The 19,657-nt window shown below is 49.9% G+C and overlaps 1 protein-coding gene across 1 annotated transcript; it reads right to left on the bottom strand.

Annotated features, from left to right (window-relative positions):
* Nucleotides 1-6,752: 6,752 nt before the first annotated feature.
* Nucleotides 6,753-19,432, bottom strand: CD4 (CD4 molecule). Its single transcript, XM_009932044.2, has 10 exons — nucleotides 19,400-19,432; nucleotides 12,679-12,810; nucleotides 10,792-10,950; nucleotides 10,563-10,706; nucleotides 10,046-10,321; nucleotides 9,240-9,602; nucleotides 8,878-9,120; nucleotides 8,662-8,780; nucleotides 8,355-8,422; nucleotides 6,753-7,077 (listed from the first exon to the last, which is right to left on the bottom strand). The coding sequence occupies exons 2-10, from the start codon at nucleotides 12,737-12,739 to the stop codon at nucleotides 7,062-7,064; spliced, it is 1,449 nt and encodes a 482-aa protein (XP_009930346.2). The 5' UTR covers nucleotides 12,740-12,810; nucleotides 19,400-19,432; the 3' UTR covers nucleotides 6,753-7,061.
* Between the last annotated feature and the right edge of the window lie 225 nt (nucleotides 19,433-19,657).

Genomic DNA, 19,657 nt, shown 5'->3' with positions numbered 1-19,657 from the left:
AGGATTTCTAGGCACCTGGTTTCCCTGGTCTTGATAAGCGGTGGGTCAGCAGCTGCATGTGTGCTGTGTATTGACAGTGTGTACGCAAAGGTGCACCAGTGCTTGGATCCAGAAATCCCGAAGCCCCGCAGTGCGGGATTCCCTGCGGGGTGCTGGTTTCCCTGTGTATCTGGGAAGCCCGGGCCAGAACTGAGACCTCCCCCAGACTCATCTGCTGGAAGGACTCACAGAGCTGGGAGCTATTTTTAACTCCCACAGAGCCAGGCAGGACTCCGACCGGTGATCTGCTGTCTGAAGGCTCAGGAGCTCGCTAGAATATCCTAGGGCATCCAGGCCCAAAGAAACACCGCTGTTACGATGTCAGGGTAAGAAATGTTTTCTGGAAAAGGTCACTGCATAAAGATCAGTTATTTCTGGACAGCAGCTCTGCAGGTCCAGGGAAATGCTTTTCCCAGAGGTGCCCGGGATTCTTAAAGGAACAGAGCTCATTAACCAAGAAACGAGCACCAGGATCCTAAAGGCAAAAGCATTAACCGAATAGCCAAATTGACTTCACGGGGCATTGATGGTTCGCAACTTTTACTCGGGACTGTGACAGTGACTGTGAGAGGTTTCACACACGCTTCTCGCAGATCGTGGGTGCAATTAAATCCATCCTCAGAGCCCCAACATGGCTTACACAGCCTCTTGTGAGGCTATGCTGGTGTGCTTGCAAGCAGGTTTCCTGGCAGTCTTCCTGGCTCTCTGAGCAGGGTGTGGTTAATGGCTAACAAGAGTCCAGCCAAGCAGATACGTTAGCGTATTGCTGCAGAAAAGACAGCGACTGCAATGTAGATTTGTCATATCCAAACTGTAGATTCTATTTCTAGCACCATAGGGAAAGATTTAGTGAGATATCTCAGATAATTCATTGCAAAATAGGCAAGTAATAGCTCACATCAGGGGACGGACGACTAGCCCTGGTCATGAGCTACACAGAAATATTAAGGGCTTGCAGTGTAAAAACTAGGATTTGAACTTGTGGATGCTTGTTTACAGCCGAGTGTTTTTTCTCACACAGCTGGGTGCCTTCTGAAAGATTTTTTTTCCTCTGTCACATACATAAATATTTGTATGTGATATTTTCCTTGAGCAAAGGAAGTACCAGGGTAGGCTTGTCAAATACATGGTTGTTATGACGCTGCATGCTATTTGGCAGAGGTGTATATATCCTCCTGCTTCCCTCACTCCTTACCCGCCTGAAGTAATGCTTTGCATGTTCTCTTCTGTATGTTACTGACCCCTTTTTCATCCCTCCGCTGTTGTGGCCTCACTGATACCCCAGCTCAATGAGCTCCAGTCTGTAAAGGATGTAAAAATGTCATTTGAGGATTTAATTATGCCACTTTCCAAAATTACTGAACACTTACTTGTTTGTTCTCATACACAGAAAGGATAATTAGGAGCTCTTGAATCATTAATCTGGGAACCTATGATATCTGGAAGGAGCTGGAATGATTTATTTTCTTTGGATTTTTAACACAGAATTGCAATTTTTATTTTACCACCCATTCCCCTAGCTTGTCTAGGTATGTCTGAGATTTCTCAAGACCAGAATGTTCTTTCCTTAATTCAGAAGTAGGCTGGGATTTCAGGAGTGCCGCTGACACGCTGGATGCAGCTGGCCCGTGCGAGGGAAGCATTCTGGCTCCCCTCGTCATTCCAGCTGGTGTGGTGGCCCCCCCGGAGCTGTGGTGCTCACAGAGCCAGCGTCACTGTTACTGCTGTTCATCTCCAGTACCTCACCTCCACACAGCCCAGAGACGAGCTCAGAGGAGGGACTTCCCAGCACCGGAACGTGAAACAGGCACTTTGACACCGGCCAGCTGGTGCCGATGCATTGAGAAGCTGGGGTTTCTCCTCTCTTCCCTTTTGATTCCTTGCTAGCGAGGCAGTCCCTGCCACTACCTCTTATTCTGCCCTTCTCTAGTTCTCCAAATCTGGAAGCACCTCTAAGACTCAGCCAGGCTGGCTGGAAAATGAACAGGAGGAGAGCCAAAGACTTGTTCAGGGGGATGCTAGGGAAGGATGCTGACATGCGTGAGCCGTGGCTTGGAAGTGTTGCTCAGATGTGAGTGCGCTAATGAACGCTGGGGTTCCTTCTAGTAAACACACACTTGGGGATATGCTCAGAAAGGAACCAGCCCACAGCTGAGCATCTGCAAGGGTCTGGTACTCCTACTCTGCCCTCACCGAAGAAGCGTGGATGGAAGCTACTCTGCAGCTGCGTTAGGCTGATAAACCACTCAAATGGATGCTGAAAACTGTTCTTTTTTTCCCCCCTGAGATAAAAAGAAGCTAGAAGAGGCTCAAGTGCACAGCTTCCTTGCTTCTAGACCTTGGGAACATGCAAAGAAACACACAGGGTCATGTGGCGCTGAAGGCGGAGGGATGCGAGTGCTTCGCTGCAGAGCCCGCGGGGAGCATGAGTCACATGGACTGCCTCAGCAGATCCGGGCTGACAGCATCCACCGAATAGCTGCCTCGTGTCGGGCAGAAATAAACTGGGAAGCAGGAGGGGCTTGGGGAGGCAGGGCTATGGGCCCGGGTTATATCAGCCCATGTGTTTCTGGTTCAGCAGAACCGGGCACAGCTTTATAGCCTCAGCTGCATCCAAGCCCCTTCGTCCGCCGGAGCAAGCAGGTCTGTGGGTCCTGGCAGGGGACCACGCCTTGGAGGTGGGTCCAAAGGACTGAAGTATGTGCTTTTTCCCTTCTGCAGCTCAGAAATGTGGGGAACAGCAGTACCAGAAAGACAAAAATGTTAGGGAAAACCAGAACTTCTCAGGTTTTTCTAAATTCTTGCTTTCCACACCACTGCACAGAGCTCTGGTTGCCATTGTCATTTGTAAGTATTGCGATGTATGCCTTGCTGCATCCTGCCGTCATCTCAGGGCTAGCCTGATGAGCTGCCACCAGATGATAAAATATGTCTGTTGTTGTGTTTGCCGCTTTGAAGAATTGCACATCACTGTGGTTTGCGTTGTGCAGAGGCATTCTGTTGCATAGTGTAGCTGCACCCTTGTCACACCTGGCAAAGGGAGAAGTCCTCAATGCCTCCTGAGAAGGAGGATGGGAATACATGCAACACAGCCTGTAAAGCCCTGGGATGCCACAAGGAAGGGGACACAAAAATGATCTGATAGGGACACCTGGCTTCTCATCTCTGTCTTCAGTGCCACATAGGAGCACCGTTGCCACCATGTCACTTGCTGCACGGGCTGTGCAGACAGTGTGTGGTGTCACAAAGGGAGCGTGCCGTTGTATTATGGCAGCCCAGGCCTGGGCAAGATGTCACTGTAATCCACTCCAGCTGGGGACTTCTCAGGTACCTCTACATCTACACTCATGTTTTGTGCAAGCTTGTTCTTATCTGGTCTGAACCTCCACCTCTGCACTGCCTTGAAGCCTGCACTGAAGCTTTCAGTATTGCACTCAGAAGGAAAGCACAGCCCATCTAGGACTCCCCAGTTCAAGAAAGATGAAGAGCTACTGGAGAGAGTCCAGCGGAGGGCTACAAGGATGATGAGGGGACTGGAACATCTCCCCTACGAGGAGAGGCTGAGGGAGCTGGGCTTGTTAAGCCTGGAGAAGAGAAGGCTGCGAGGGGACCTAATAAACCATCTGAAGGGTGGGTGTCAGGAGGATGGGGCCAAGTTCTTTTCAGTGGTGCCCAGTGACAGGACAAGGGGCAATGGGCACAAAGTGAAGCAGAGGAAGTTCTGTCTGAACATGAGGAAGAACTTCTTCCCTCTGAGGGTGATGGGGCACTGGAACAGGCTGCCCAGGGAGGTTGTGGAGTCTCCTTCTCTGGAGATATTCAAGACCCACCTAGACAAGGTCCTGTGCAGCCTGCTGTAGGTGACCCTGCTTCGGCAGGAGGGTTGGACTAGATGACCCACAGAGGTCCCTTCCAACCGCTACTATTCTGTGATTCTGTGATTCTGTGACTTGCTCTGTGGATGACTTTTCTCTCAATCAGGGCAGTCCGTGCATCTAGGGAACAAAGTCGTCGTGTGAAAAGATACAGATAGAAGAGTTGCCAAAAAAAAGAGATTTAGGAGATTGGAGCCTAGAGTGGTTTGTGCTTGCAGATGAGTTTTGAGTAGGGCAGGGACACGACTGCTGAGATCAAGGGACCTACTGAGGAAATGTGCAGTGGTGAGGAAGGCTTATCATTCTTGTTACACCCATCCAGATGGGAGAACTGGAAGCTGTGCATCTGTGGATGCAGCTGTACCCTTACAGGCATCCCAGTGTCACCACGGCGTCTGCTGTAACACCAGCCAGGCCGCTAGGAAACTAGTGGAGGGACCTTCTGCATCCGTGTCGGGGGTGTGAGTCTGACCGTGCTTTGAAGGTCGGTCCCAGCTGTGAGCAGGGACACAGCCTTCAGTCGCTTGAGGGGACTCGGTGTGCCTCTGCCAGCCCCTGGGAGAGAGCAAGAACCCTTGGGTGAGAGCAGAACGCGGTGCTGGGGTTGCTCAGCCGAGGGTTGCACGTCTGCCCGGTGCCCCTCCTCACCCCGTGAGAGGGCCAGCCTGGCCTGGGGACTGCCCAGCGTGATGTCGGGGCTCTGGTGGGGCAGGCGCCATGCCTCCCGGTTTCACACTGCTCCGGGCAGCGCTGCCAGGCAGCACAGGCACCTCCGCGCTCCCTGAGCCGCCGGCGCGGGCATTCTCTGCTACCCGTGCGCTTCATCCCAGACAGGCCAGGTTTGATGGACGCTGTGCTGGAGGCAGGGTAGGCCCTGTTAGCTTAGTCTTTCTTAATGGCCTCAAGTTGCGCCAGGGGAGGTTTAGATTGGATATTAGGAAAAATTTCTTTACTGAAAGAGTGGTCAGACATTGGAACAGGCTGCCCAGGGTGGTGGTGGAGTCACCATCCCTAGAGGTGTTCAAAAAAAGTGTAGACGTGGCACTTCGGGACATGGTTTAGTGGGCATGGTGGTGTTGGGTTGACTGTTGGACTTGGTGATCTTAGAGGTCTTTTCCAACCTTAATGATTCTGATTCTCTGTCAGGCTGATCGTCTCGCTGAAAAAGCCGAGGCTTGTGTGTTTAGGTACATAGGTGGTTGGTTCAGCTGCCAGAGCCTCGGATGGGCATCTGGGGTGCTGGAGAGGGCTGCAGTGCTGGAGGAGCTCATGATGGACGCTTGCCCAGCATGCTGCTTTGTCGCACCCGGGGATCGGGTGGCACAGGATAATCGCTCTGCTCTGCACAGCTGTGTAGGTGGGAAGAGGAGCAGGCTTGGGTACTCGAGCAGTTATTTAAGGAAAAAGGGTCTGGACTGCAGGAGCAGGGGTTGGTTTTAGTTGAGGGGACTATGCCATGCACTTTGTCATGATTGTTATATTGTCCACCACTGACCCTGAGCTCTATTTCCTTCATACCGCTCCCCAAAATGACCTCTCCTTAAGCCCCGAAGGTGCCCAGCTTAGCAGACTGATGGGCCTCATCCTGCTCCCACGTTATGCAGGGACAGGACAGGGGCAAGAAGAGCGACTGCATGCCCGGGGATACGGACCAAGGCTTTTCCAAAAGTAATGCGGTTTTGTGTGCGCAAGCGCAAACTGTGGGCAGCAAAATGGCATTAGCACGAGCCTCCATCACTGCTGGTTGTGTGCGGACGGCGGTGGAGGAGCAGGCATGGCCTTGATGGCGGCCCACACCTGCTGCCGCAGCTGCTCCAGGGGCCAGACGGGGTTGTGTCGGGGGGAAGATTTCCTCCGGCTTGCAGGTGTTGTCCCTGCCGTTGTTGCCACCAGTCTTTTCTCTGTCAGTAACGGCATGATGCTGGCGTGGCTGCCACAGAGAAACCCCTTCCTCCAGCACCAGGTGCCCTGGGGGGGGGTCTTTGCCATGGGGACCCCTCCCCATGGGGACCCCTTCCCACGGGGAGCCCTTCGCGCAGCCCACTGCCCCTCTCTGCCTTTCCCCAGCACGCCCAGCACAAGCGAACAAACCTGGACCCCAGCCAGCGACAGCTGAAGGCCCTCAAAGCCTTTTTGACCCGCCGCTAGCAGACGGTAGAATAACATCTATAAACACAAGGCTTCTGCGTACATATTTTAACAGTGTTTTTCTTTCAGGACATTCTGGCATCTCTGCGACACGCTTTTACTTCCATCCTAAATTTACTGGGGTTTCCACTCCCTCTTCCCGTCTTCTTAAGCCATTTTGGTGAGAACTATTTTTGGTGGCTTTCTCAGAAGCATCTGCTCTCTGCACTCTGTGTGCTTGCTCAGTCCAAGGCTGGTTTGCTCTCCTTTGTCACTCCCTTCCCAAACTTACCTTCTAGATCAACTCACAACTTCTTCAGGCTCTGATTTCCAGAAGCTACTGGTATCCTGAACTGCCTTCCCAACAAAATTAGTCCTGAATTATCCCACTGCTCGTGGTGTTTTCCCTTGTGCATTGGTTTGTTGTGGGAGAAGGGAAGACTTCAGGCTGAGAGAGGGGTCGGGGGGGACCACAGGGCTCAGACTACCCAGGAAAGGCAGATGATGGTGGACAGGTTTCATGGATAGCAGAGGACTGGTGCAGAAAGGAAGGCTCGCGGCAGCCTAGCAGGAAAAGGAGAAATGAAGATTTGAACCAGAGGAGAGTGTCTTGGAAAAAAATTTAGTCCAGCTGCAAAACCCCCCCCCCAACCCCGAAGTAATTTATTGTAGCTGAGGCAGATAAAAGAAGTACATAAAATTGGTTCCACAAGAAAGTCAAATGGAGTGCATGAGCAAGATACAAACATATATGTAAGTGTGTATATGTATCTTCTGTTCACTGTCTGTCGTTATAGAACTGGGGATCAATCATAACCCGTTAAGGGTTTCTTGTCTTGTCCATTGGCTCCTAGCCAGACAACATCCCTCCATGGCATTCGACTGGGAGAAAGATGAAGGAATAGAGAATTACAACAAATAAGGAGAAACGGAGATGGATTCACAGGGCACTATGGGCTGGCAGGTGTTTAGGCACAGGCAAGCGACTTCGTCAGTGCTTCTGACTCCAGTGCTGCAATACTACTTATTCAGTCGGCTGCAAGAGAAAAGTATGGTGTGAGTACCAGTATTTTAGAGGTGAAAGGCTTCACTCAGACACCTCAAAGCCAGCCAACCCCCCACTTTTTTGCTTAGTGTAGAGACTGACTGCCTGCCTCTGTAGCTGAGGATACCAATGGTTACTTGTGCATCCACATGGCTGCGGTTTAGGTTTCAGTTACACTGAGCTGCTTACTTGGCAGAGGGTTAAAGAACAACTGCATCAGCACTTGTATTGCACAGATTTATCTAGGTTTTGATGTAGTTGTATGGGCTCTGTCCTCTCCTTATAGGGATTATTTTTAACCTTGATAACAAGGAGGTGAAAACGAGGTGAATTCTTTGACACACGTTATGCTAACCAACTTTTCCTATACATCTCAGCTATGAAGCAGTATTTGCCAATAAGCATTCTCACTGAATTCTCAGAGATGGTGAAAAAAAATAGGTGAAACTACGACAGTTTGCCACTGTCAACAGTGAAAATTAAGCAGAAGTCCAGTTCTGTACCTATAGATTCATTGAAATTGTTCATGCAATCATTTATATTGTCCTTTGCTCTCCACTTCCAGTGACACAATAGCTGTCAGTGTTTCACCACAGCTGCTTCTGATGCCTGATACCATATAAGCTTAAAGACCTGGAAAAGGGCAGCTTCTCTGCTGAGAAATCCTTGCTACCACTAAAAAGGGCCAGGGCATGAAAGTGTACTTTATATCACGCCAGGCCTTTGGGAGAGGGCATGGTTCATAGTGTGCTGTGGTTTTCTCCTCTGTTTCCTTGCTCCAAGGACGTTATTGGCAATTTTCACAAATTGCAGTCCAGCACTGTGCTAGCAGAGCTGGAATCACATTCTGGACATCATGGATTTTAAAATTTGGGTTTCATCCTTGAGCTTGGTTGTGTGCCTTCCATCTCCACAACTTCGATAGGCAGGTCCCAGATCCACTGTGGAACATGTCAAAGGACTCTGGAGCCCCTGCTTGGGTTTGGTTAGCATGTCTCAACATCAGGGGAATTCAAGTGAAACCTCTCTGCTCAGAAGTTTCCCAGCACAGTGCTACCATGGGTTTGGGGTATAACAGGAAATTCATTAAACATAGCTCATAACTCTTAAACATGACTTAACACGAGTAAGAGCTGAAAATACTGAAACGTAGCTGTACTGTAGCACCAAGCAGGCTCATGCTCCATTTCTCCCCGCTTGACCATCCAGCTCCTCTGTCTTGAAACCAGAGTCTTTGCCCATTCTGGGTGCCCTCAATTGCCACTTACTGTTGACACTGGCATGTCTTGTTTTCCAGCAAGTATTGTCTTGCTCGTGCCATCGTTTTTGCCCGTTGCTGCCAGGAGAGAAGGGATAAATAGTGATCGGATATTTTTAAACTTCAAATGCTTTCCTCTGAAGTGGTAGTAAAGTACTGTCTGACATCTGCAGACTGTCCATCTGTAACCATTTGCATTGAGTCAAAGGATTGACCCTTTATCTGTTCTGCCATGCACCCAGACAGAAAATCAGACTTAGCCTGTGGTCTGGGGAGACTGTCATCTCTTCACCTTGCACAGGGACCGGGGGACTCACCCTTCTCCGCTGCCAGCTTATGCCACTGATGATGCATAGACACGCAAGGCCAAACACCAACACACTGCCTCCAATACTTGCTCCGATTACCACGTAGCTAATCCAAACAGGAGCTTCCTCTGTGGAAGGAGAAAAGTGTTCAGAGACAGAGAATTTTAACATAGAGAATTTTAAGGCTTTTAGGTGGAGGCAGGGGCATGATGCTAATTTCCATACCCACAGCGTAATTAAGGCTGATCTTCCTGTCATTGTCTTCTATGAGGTGACAGTTCCACAACCCTGCAGCACTGACATTCACCTCCACCTTTGCTTCATGCTGCTTTGACATCATGATGTCCGTCTGAGTCCCATTCACACGCTCCCAGCGCAAGTGGGCGTTGGATGGGAGTGGATGAGAGACCTGGCAGATCAGGGTTGTCTTGGCCCCTCTGCGAAGTGGCCCAACAGGGTTAGCTGAGACTGTAAGGGTAAGAAGAGGAGATGTGAATGAGAGCATGAGAAGATGGATCCACCCATACTATTGTGGCTTCCAGGTTTCTGCAGCTCCTCATCTCTTGACCCACTTCTCTTTTTCTCACCTTTCATCACCACTAGCTCTATTTTGCTCGTCACAGATCTTCTGTTGTACACCAGCTGGCATTGGTACTGCCCAGAGTGGTTCAAATGAATTTTGTGGAGTTTCACTGCTATGGTGCTTTTAGGTTTGCTTTCGGGTATCTCAAACCGAAAGTGGCTGCTTTTTTTGGTCTCATGCTGCCCTTCTCTCTCTGTGATGTTGAAATCAAGCAGCTCATGAGCAGCTGCAGTTTCCTGTTGTTTCCAATTCAGTTGTCCTGTGAAATATTCTTTCCATTTTATCTTCTGGAAGTTCAGATGCCATGACAAGGTGACAGTGCTGTCAACAGCTGCATATTGTCTTTCGAAGTCCGGATTCTGAAAACCTGCATTCAGAACAGACAAGGAACACAGAGACAGGAAAAGGCGTGGTTACACTTCCCCATGTCCACCCTTGATCTGGAGAGATGCATGCTCTGGTCAGTTGAAAGAGGATTTGTAGAAAAGCCATGAGATACCACAGGGAGGATAAACAGTTAGTGTCTGAGAACAGGTTCAAAGACCCAAAGCTCCCAAGCTCACCAGTGCTGAGAACAGACCCCAAGGAGAGGGAGGTCTTTTAGGGAAAACCTGGAGAGGAAAATGGGAGCGAGTACGGGACAGAGCTCAGGCGGTAGAGCAATCCCCAAGCTGCAGTGTTAGAAGCCCTGGGAAATCGACCTTGGAGCACCATTGCTTGGGATGCTGAAAAGTAAAAGCTCAGCTCATGAGCTGGAGGCATCACTGGTTCCTGAGCCTGTGTGTGAGCTGCGTTGTTGTTATTACATACCTAATACCTTCACATCAAAGGAGATGTTCTGATTAATCAATGGAGAGTCTGAATGGACATGACACATCCAGGTCCCACTGTCCTTAGCCTCCAGTTGCTGTAATTTCAGTACGTATTCTTGACGGGCCTTGTTTGGTATGACTTTTGGTCTTACTGTGTTATTCTTACTGTTAAAGAATATGATGTTGAGATCAGGTAGAGGATGGGATGAGTTTTGCATTAAAATCAGCTCGGGGGCTTCATTTGTCAGGAAGTGCCCGTCTAAAGAGATCGTCACTGCAAAGAGAAAAAGTGCAGCCAGTAAGTCAACTCCTCGTCCTGCAAGAGAGGGACAAGTGTCACAGCAAAGAGTGTATGGAGACTTTTTGCCCTGGAGATGGAGGAGAAAAGAACTATGATAGCCCAGGCCAGAAGAAATGCCAGCTGGATAACAAATCCCAGCAGAGATGTCTCTCCGAGCTCTATGGTCTCCTTCCCCCTTCACCTCCTCATGGATAAAACCCCTCTAATCACTCACATTTAAAGACATGCAGTGAGATACTGACTGTGTGAGAGTCATATTCACAGGTGTAGATGCCAGCATCAGAGAGCTTTAAGTCAGACACCTTCAGCTGTGTACTCTCGGTGATGATTTCAGATCGATCGCTCATGGGAGCTCTGCCTTTTGAAAAAATAAACTTGGTTAGGAGGGAAAAGGTTTCTTAGCCATACACTGGGGAGAAGGAGTGATGAATTGGAAACCTTACCTTTCAAAGGGGGACTTGTAAACAACCTGATAACAGTTGCCTTATAGTACTTCCAGATCACACCTCTGCCACAAGGTATGCCTCTGCAGTTCAGGATCACCGCCTGGCCTGCGACCCCAACCTGTAGGTCATTTTGCTGAGCCGTAATGGGGATCAGACCTGAAAATCAATACCCACCAAAAAAGGCATACATTCACTTTCTGAAGGGTGGCTCAGTAGAATACTTCCCATCCCTCCAGAAAGATCCAGATACTTCTCCTCCCTTTGCCAGATACTGGGAAGATTAACCTCAGTTTCTGAATTTTTCAGTCCTTTGCCTCATCAATCAATCCCTTTTCTTTTCAGCTCCATAGCTTCCCTCCCCTCCACTATGTGCTCTTTAGCTGCCTAACGGCTATTCTGTTTCGCGTACGTTCAGAAATAGGGAAAATGCCAGTGGTTGTGCTGGATTCACCATCATTCGCAATTTTGAGATGTCAACAGTTTTACTGAAACAACCTTTTTCCACTGTACAAGATTTTGTTGTCCTGCTAGTAGCAAAGGCAGGATAGCATAGGCCAGCCCTCCTTCACTCCCCAGTCAAGACTTGAGGCAGCACGGGCAAATTTGCTCACCTCTTCTTCCAGTTTTTACAAGGAGCAAGACTGAAGGCCCAGGAAAATGAACAGATAAAGTAAAAAGCAAAGAAAGAAGGCTGGCCTAATGTCGTGTTCCTGTTCTTGGGATGGGGACTATGTGACAGTAAAAGAAGTAGGATATATAAGGTTGAAGAAACATTAGGAGTGGTTCCTTGGAAGAACCACTTCCTTTCCTTCACTGTAAAGAGGGTTTTTGCAGGAGACCATAAGAAGGAGATGGAGTTGCCAGAGGTACGATGGGAAATAAGGGGGTTGTGGTCTCCTGCCTCACTGCTGATAAACTCTCAGAGCTGCCTAACCTGCAGATCCCCCAGGTGACCCTAGTACTGGAGAGCCACAGAGATGCAAAATAAAAACTTTACATGAGTTCAGGGGAGGGTTTTCCACAAGTTACGTATTCTTCCAAGAGCATAGGTAATCTGCAACATGGCCAATACAGGTTTTCAATAATTACACATTGGACCACAGAAAATTATGAACTTGTCTTAAACTGTGAAAATATAAATGCTATTAATGAGAGTTGGTATCTTTTGCTTTGCTTTTAGTGCAAGGGTGCATACAAGAGTTCCAATCTTTCCTCTGTAATGAGAGGAGTCACAGCTGAGTATCTGAGAAATGCAGGCTTGGCCTTATTCAGTAGCCTCCCTTTCTTGGAAAATGAGTGCTAAAAAGCTCACCAAATCTTGTAACATTAGCAGCCAAACTGAGCAAGCAGGTAGCGTCACATCCGTAAAGGCAAACCTGTGATGAGAAACGCACAAGTTTTTGCCCAGGGAGGCAGTGTGGAGGGCCATGTTTTCCACTCTGTGCTCAGTGTGCGCCCTGGCTCTCACGGGAACCCCGCTCCTGCATCTCTGCGGGCCGGCTCCCTGGACTAGGTGATGCTCCAGACACCCTTGTTTTGGCTGGCAGGCTCAGCGGGCAGGCTGGGAGCAACCCGAGTCCCAAAACTCTAGCTGTCCATGCTGCCTCTGAAATAGCAGGGCATGGTATAGGGAGCCCCTCAGCTTCTAGCCCCCCGTCCTAATCTCCGCCACGTGGCCCCGCAGAGAGCTGTCGGGCAGTGCAGGAGTGGGCCAGAGAAGGTAAGAAGGCAGCCGTCACAGCTGTGTTACTGGAATGAGCCAGCTCTAAGTCCTGTCAGGTATGTCAGATGGCACATCGGGAGGAGCCTAAAACCACCCCAAACGTTGTGAGGCTTGTGGGAAGGCTGTAAGAACTGGGAGGGTTCGCTGAGCTGAGGACTCACCCAGATGCAGAACCAAGAAGATGGCAAGTGTGCTGCTCACTGCCGTGCCGCGTGGCTCCATCGCTGTGGCAGCTGTCCTCCCTGCCGTGGACCGCAGGGCTGGAAGTGCTGCCGGTGCCAAGGGGTGCTATCCTGGAAGATCCAAATGCTCTGTTAACAGTGGTTGATTTTGAGACCTTGGTGGATAAGGCCCATGTTCCCAGCCAGTACCCACCATCCTTCAGTGCAGTGCAGTGGAAACTCATTGGTAAAGTCACCTGAGCCCCGCATTTCAGCCAGGAATGCATCCTCATTGTTCCCCATAGAGTTTGGTATTAAACATTTCATTTTACTCATCCCTAGGTTTCTGGCATTCGCTGGACTGCAGGTGTTTATATTGCCAAGAGTTCTGTACGTTTTCACTTCTCTATGGTGGGCTATCATCGCTCTTGCAGCAATTATGGCTAAACACATACAGGGCTGCGCTAGCAAGAGCACAGCCAGCAGGCTGAGGGAAGCAGTTATTCCCCTCTATTTGGCATACCTGAGGTCTCGTCTAGAACACAGGATCCAGTTTTGGGCCCCAAGTGCATGATAGATGCCAACAAATGGGATGAAGTCCACTGGAGGGCTAGTGGGATGCTGAGAATGGTGGAGCACACGATACACAGGGAGACACAGAAAGCTGGGTTTGGCAGGAGCAAGAAAGCCAAGGTGTGATCTAGTTTCAGTCTCCCGTTATCTGAAGGGTATTACTCAGAAGAAGGAGCCACATTCTTCTCAGAGGTGTCCAGGAGAGGAACAGGAGGCAGCATCCATAGGTCGCAGCCAGGAACTGTTGACTAGATATAAGGATCCCAGCTGTGAGCAAGAGGTTGGACTGGAGACCTCCAGGTGTCACTTGCCATCTAAATCTTTCTGTGCAATTTTGAGATTCTATGGTTAAGGCCATCTTTAGGCTCTTACTAATATTTTTCTTCAGTTTGGGTTTTGTCCGCTTATTTCTTACTTGAAGAACCTCAATAACCACCAAGTCTGATGTTTTTGGAAAGACTTGCTTGATTTCTTAACACTGTTCAACAAAAAGTCTGGTCAGGAGGGAGGAATGAGGTCAGAAGAAGAAGATGCACTGATGGTAACAAAACCTTGAGTGGGAACTGGGAGCTACCTATCATGTTAAGGTGAGTTATCAAATTATATGAAGGATCTGACTGTAGCAGAGACCACGTGCTGCTATCAGCTGCAGCTGGGTGGGCTGACAAGGTGAAGGGACTGTGGCTGCTGGTGCGAAGAGACTACTGAGCTCTCCATCCTTAAAGCAAAGACATATATCGCAAAAAGGAAGCCAAGCAGGTGAACCGGTCTGGGGAGTGAGCAAAACCAGTGAGGTGACTTCACCTCTCTGAAAGTAGGCACTCCCCATGCCAAGAGGTCCTTGGGGTGGACCTCTCCTGTTGCTTGTATAAGGCGTCAGCCCTGAGAGGACTTGTCCCTGGCAAGCATCCACCATCCCTCAGACAGAGACCTCCACGAGGTTTCTTGCAGCCAAGTGGCTGAGCCAAGAAGGGCAAGGAAGCCAGCTGATGAGGCTCTGGGGAAGCTGAGAAGCATCCCACCTCCAAGCTCAGTACTGGTCAGGTTGAGGCAAAGGTAGGAGGATGTCAGGTTTGTGAAGGGGAGCTGGGGGGTGCTCTGTGCACACAACATGGAGACAGGCCAGAAAAGGTTTTACAGGCATAGCTTAACTTGTGAGGCAGGAAGCTGAAAGATGGAAATGCTTCTAGAAACGTGCGTAAGACAAGGCAGAGTGCTAGGGTTGCCAAGTGTGACAGAGAAAGTAGTGTAGAGGAGTATGGGGTCATCAGGAACAGGGCAACTCAGAGAGCATGGGGGGGGGGCACTGTACAGAAAGCACAGGCTTCATCTAGAGCAAGAGAAGCTTTGTTTAAACCAAAACAGCACCTGACTGCTGACACATAAAGTAAGAACTTTTTTAAACAAAGGCTGGGGAAAATCCAACAAACATAAATGAACATATTACGTTGGCTGAAGCGTCCAAAACACAAGAACTCCATGTCCTCGAGTGAAGGGTCAGGCAGAAGCTGACAAAGCTGAAGAGACACGCAGTGGGAAGCAAGCTGGACAAACCAAATCCTGTTTTAATGGAGTATGGAAAAACCTATGGATGCTACCAATGGAGAAAATCCAATATCAGAAGTAGAACTGGTAAGTAGTGGGGACATGGAGGAGAGATCCAAGCCCAAGGAGATATGGATCCCTAACAAAAAATTCACACTGGTTTTCAGAGAAGTCAGTAGGATAGCTGGTGGGATGGTCTCTCAGCTCTAGCTGGTGATAGAAACCTCCTGTCACAGGTAGCATGGTGGACTGAAGCCTGGAGTCATAATGGGATTGAACTCAAAAGAAACGCAAGAATAATTTTATAGAATATTTATATGTGTTATGTGCAATATTAAATATAATGTATTCAATCAGAGGATAATTTTATATTGAAATTCATGTAAATAATCAGAGGACATGAAAATATCAAAGAGCAGATGAAAACACCAGCACTACATTTACATGGAGATCAGGTCAGCACGACCGGCAATCTGGCAGCTAGCCAGATGTGCACATGTACACAGATGAAAAATACAGGTGCAAGAGCAAGGCAGCAGCCATGTGCACCATCGAAGAGACGTAGATGGCAAAGGCACAGTCAGACAAGATGTGTGGCTTGCCTCGTGCAAAGCAAAAACCCCATCTCAGCCCCAGGGAATATTTGCATGAGCTGTTTTGTGCGAAAATAGTAAAACAGAGGAGCTGGTGCGTGTGATTGGAGATCACTGCTAACAAGATGCAGTAGCAGTGATCAAGCAGTTTGCTGGGCTGTGCTACAGAATAAAGAAAGGGACAACAAGGCATCTGTATGCGTCTCACTACGAAGACACATCTATAACTGACAACTGGCGTAGGGCCGTGGGTAAGATTCATTCCCCGAATGACCAAGGGAACCTCGTCCCTGCTGTGAACACTTGCACCACCCGTCTCAGTGGGACCAGCAGGAAAAGTCAGCCCCCACTCTAAAGGGTTAACTGCAAATTAACAGCGTCAGTGTTGGGTTTCAAATATTTTAACTCATTAACCTTTATATAAAACCTGAAGGTCATGGAACAGGTAAAAATCAATGAAATCACTGAGTCACACAACATCATTTTGTTTTGGCTGGGAATCTCTATTTTCCTGTAATCTTCTGGCTTCAGTTTGTTCTTTGCCTTCTTGCTACCTGGTTGTGGAGTGAAACCACACAATCAGAGCACCATGGGACCGGTGAACTGCTGACCTTGCGCAGCGTGGTAAATGCAGATTGATGCACCTTTGGTTTTGTTTCTTCTCGTGGTTTCACACGTTCTGCGTTCCTACTTCATTCACACTAATCTTTGTGTTTCTGTTGCAGATCTCTACAATACGATGTTTACCACCTACCTACATGTCACAAGTCAGCGAGGAGAAATGGGTTGCCTTCAGCTAGAACTTCTTTCATGCGCTTTCTCTCTCCCTGGCTCTCTACTTCTCATGCGTGCCACTTCCTTTTCCCGTTGTCTTTCTGTCTCTGCCTGTATCCCTCCGGGTCAGATCACAGGCAACGCTGCTCTGGAGTTCACAGCTCTCGGCAGGCAAGGCTCTGCTGTGTTGGCTGAGTGAGCCGCTCTCGTTAGCGGATGACTACAGCAGACCCACAGCCTCCTTACAGGCAGGCCAGATGTATCTTACGGTGGTACTCATAAATTAAGTGGTGTCAGGGAATGTCCCCAGGCACTGGAACACACTCATCAGTCCCGTTAAATTGCTAGAACATTTCCTGACACATTTTTGTCCCAGGACAGCTCTTGCTGTCCTGAGCAGGTCCCGGGATGCGTTGAGGTGTTAGCAGGGGCCAGGAACCACTCCCATTAGGCGGCTGGCATGTAGCCAGTTCATTTTGGAGGTTAAGTGAGCTTAATAGCCCAGACCATCTCATGCCAGTTGGCCTCTGTGCCAGAGACAGTCCAGGCATACTCTATTTATTAGCATGTCTAGCGATGGAGGAGCAGGGCTCCCTCCCAAGTGAACACTGATTTCCACTTCATTTTAACTTCCCCCTCTTATTCAACTGGTTTAATTTCCTTCTGGACTTATTTTAATAATCCCTGCCTCTCTGAGGGACAGGAAAAAGAGAGCTGAAGGTAGTGAGTGGTCTTGCTCTGAGGAATGATGCCTGCAGGACCAAGTCTGGCCTGGAGAATATCTGCTTGGGAGAGGGGCTGAAGCCCCTTGGTCCCCCCAGCCAGCAACAGGCCCCGACGGGCGATGGGTGCAGAGAGCTCTCCCCCAGCTGGCACCGCATGACACAGGAGGAAACTGAAATGGAGAAAAAAAAAAACCCTAAAAATTCAGAAACCGCTCCTGACGCAGAGTAGGCCATCTCCCTCTCTCAGTGTGCTCCTGTGCCTCTTTCATGCCGTGTGGTTTTCTTGTTTTCTGCTCTCGCTCTTGCTTGTGGCTGCGCTTTTGATCTGGCAGCAGCTCGCTGTGCCGGGGCAGGGGGGCCCCGCCGCCATCGCGTCGCGCCGGGGCTCTCGCCTCAGCCCCTGCTGCCGCCCTGCATCTCCCCTGCGGCGGAGAGCTGAGGGACGCAGCCGCCTCCTGCCCATGCGCATCGCTTCGGCTTGGCCTCGGGGCGCCGGCTGACGGAGGATCACCCCTCTTTTTCTCAGTTTAAATGTCTAAGGCAAAGCTGATCTGGCTCCTTTACTCAGCAGTGGTTTTCTTTGACGTTGCGTATTAACGTTAAAGCAAACGCGTGCGAGCAGCGGGCAGGGTAACAGACCAAAAGCAACAAAAATAGCCAGCAGAGCGCAGAGGCCATGGCAGCGAAAGCCATTTCCCGGGCCCCACCATCCCCCCCAGCCTGGCTGACCCTGCTCCATCTCCCCTCGAGCGCTGCTGCAAGAGGGAGGTGCGGAGCAGGGTCTGCGGAGCCAGGCAGGCGACGGCCGCTGATCCCCCGGAGAGAGGTCCTGCCGAGCTCTGCTCAGCCATGAAGTCCCCCTGGCCCAGCCGGCTGCCTGCACCGATGTGGAGACCACCAGAAGCAGCTTCATCTCCACAGCCCGGGCTGCTCTCTACGGCCCCTGACCCCTCTGGCAGCCGAAGGGGAAGCCAAGACCTGACTTTCAGCACCAGCTTTCTCAGCTTTTCCCCCTCTGCCTAGCCTCTCTTCTTTCCTCCTAACCCTCCTCTTCTTAGCTCTGCAAAACCGCCTTGCATCCTGCAGTTCGCAGCTTTCTCAAGCCGCCCGTAGCTGTGACCAGCGAAGGCGCTGGGAAGCCCTCCGAAGGCAGGCCCTGGGTCGCGCTCCCCAGCCATGTGCATGCCGGGGTGTTGTTCGGGTATCATTATCGCCGCTGTCGAAACAGGATCGGCAAGATCTTGCCATGCAGCGTGCTTGATGTGCGGCTCGGACTGGGGAAGGGTCTGCACACGTATCGATAAGGTCAGCACAGCAAAATGGCGTGTACCCTCCCGTTCAGTGCAAAAATGCATCCGCTACACCTGCGGACCCCAGGAGACACCCCTCCTTATTTTCTCCCTGGCGAATACACAGTCCCCGCACGAGGCCGCAGCAGACTGGGGGGACAGCATCCCTGGGTGCCCAAGAACCACGAGCGGGAATGGGACGGATGCTCGGTTTAGGTGAGGCAAGCCCTGCTGTATTGCAGGCAGCTTTGGCAGCCATGTTTGTGAAACACTGGGGAGGATAAAGGAAAAGTCTGCGAACTGATTTGAGGCTAACGTGCCTCAGGGACTTAAGAGCACACTTCAGTTTATAGCGGAGAACATTCAGCAGTAACCTGAGCTCAACCTTAATGGACCATATAGAGGAATATCTGAGGTAGCTGATGGAGATCAAGTAGAATACACCACCCGAAAGTTGAAAAATTCAACCAGAAATGAAACTCCCGTTTTCAACAGCGCGGCAGCCCATGGAGGGGGAAGGCAAGCCTCTTTTCTGGTGTCCTTAAATTGAAAGGATCCCTCTTTCTCCAAGGAATCCTGTTCGCTCAGCCCAGAGCTAGCGGATCAGGCTGCATCGGCAGCCGGTGTCGGGCAGTGGAGCCAGTCAGCCTGGATTAGCAAAACAGACCCCTCCAGTCTCAGCACGTACAGATGTCAGCAGACATCCCTAGTTAGCTGGAGACCGGCATCTTCTTATTTTTTCAGGCTTTAATAAAGTTCCCCTTGCTGGAGGGCACATGGAGAAGGTGATAGCAAGTGGCATCTGGTGGAGGGCTGCTCCCCAGTGCATTTCCAGCCCTTGGAGATATGTGGTCACCAGTGACAGGCCCTCGTATTGAGCATTTTTCGCTGTATGTGGGTTTAAAAGATCTGTGAGATCCCCAGGCTCTGAGGCAGGTCGAGCTTTTTGTAGCTCCTGATTTTTTTGCCCCTTTCAGGGAAAAATCCAGGGAGACAAACACTTTTTAGTTAAAAGTAAAAGGCCTTGGAGAATCATACAGCCAGAAGTATTATCAAGTCAAATGCTCAAGATGGTTTTACATCAGACCTTTAAGTGGGGCAAAACCAATCTGTCTGTGCCGAAACAGCAACTTGTGTGGAATAGTAAAGTTTGTAACATTAAAAAAAGCGAAAACAGATTGGCCTCTTTTCTCAGAGAAAGAAAGAAAGAAAGTTTCCTTACCTCTTTTCCTTCCTCTCTGCCTCTGTGTTTCTGTCTCCTTGTGTTTGTCACCTGCCGTAATTGATCTCACCCAGCTACAGCTAAAACAAAAGAAGAACGAAGTCGATGTTCAGAAAGTAGCTCAACAGACGTTCTTGGCCTTGATGTCTCCTCCTCTCCAGCTGGAGCGTCAGCAAGGTCTTGCTGCCGGTCCAGGTTCTGCTGACATCCGCTAACTTCTCTAGCTAGATGGTGATTTTCCAAATGCATGTGATTTTG

This window comes from Opisthocomus hoazin, chromosome 1 (genome assembly GCF_030867145.1).
Source record: "Opisthocomus hoazin isolate bOpiHoa1 chromosome 1, bOpiHoa1.hap1, whole genome shotgun sequence".
Classification (NCBI taxonomy): domain Eukaryota; kingdom Metazoa; phylum Chordata; class Aves; order Opisthocomiformes; family Opisthocomidae; genus Opisthocomus; species Opisthocomus hoazin.
This window is presented reverse-complemented; position numbering and strand designations above follow the sequence as displayed.

Coding starts and splice junctions, on each gene's coding strand:
- CD4 (XM_009932044.2), bottom strand. CDS start 12,739: ATGGAGCCACGCGGCACGGCAGTGAGCAGCACACTTGCCATCTTCTTG. Junction 9,121..9,239: donor AGAGCTAGTGGTGATGAAAG/GTGAGAAAAAGA, acceptor TTACCCTTACAG/TCTCAGCTAACCCTGTTGGG. Junction 8,423..8,661: donor TAAGCTGGCAGCGGAGAAGG/GTGAGTCCCCCG, acceptor CTCTCCTGGCAG/CAACGGGCAAAAACGATGGC.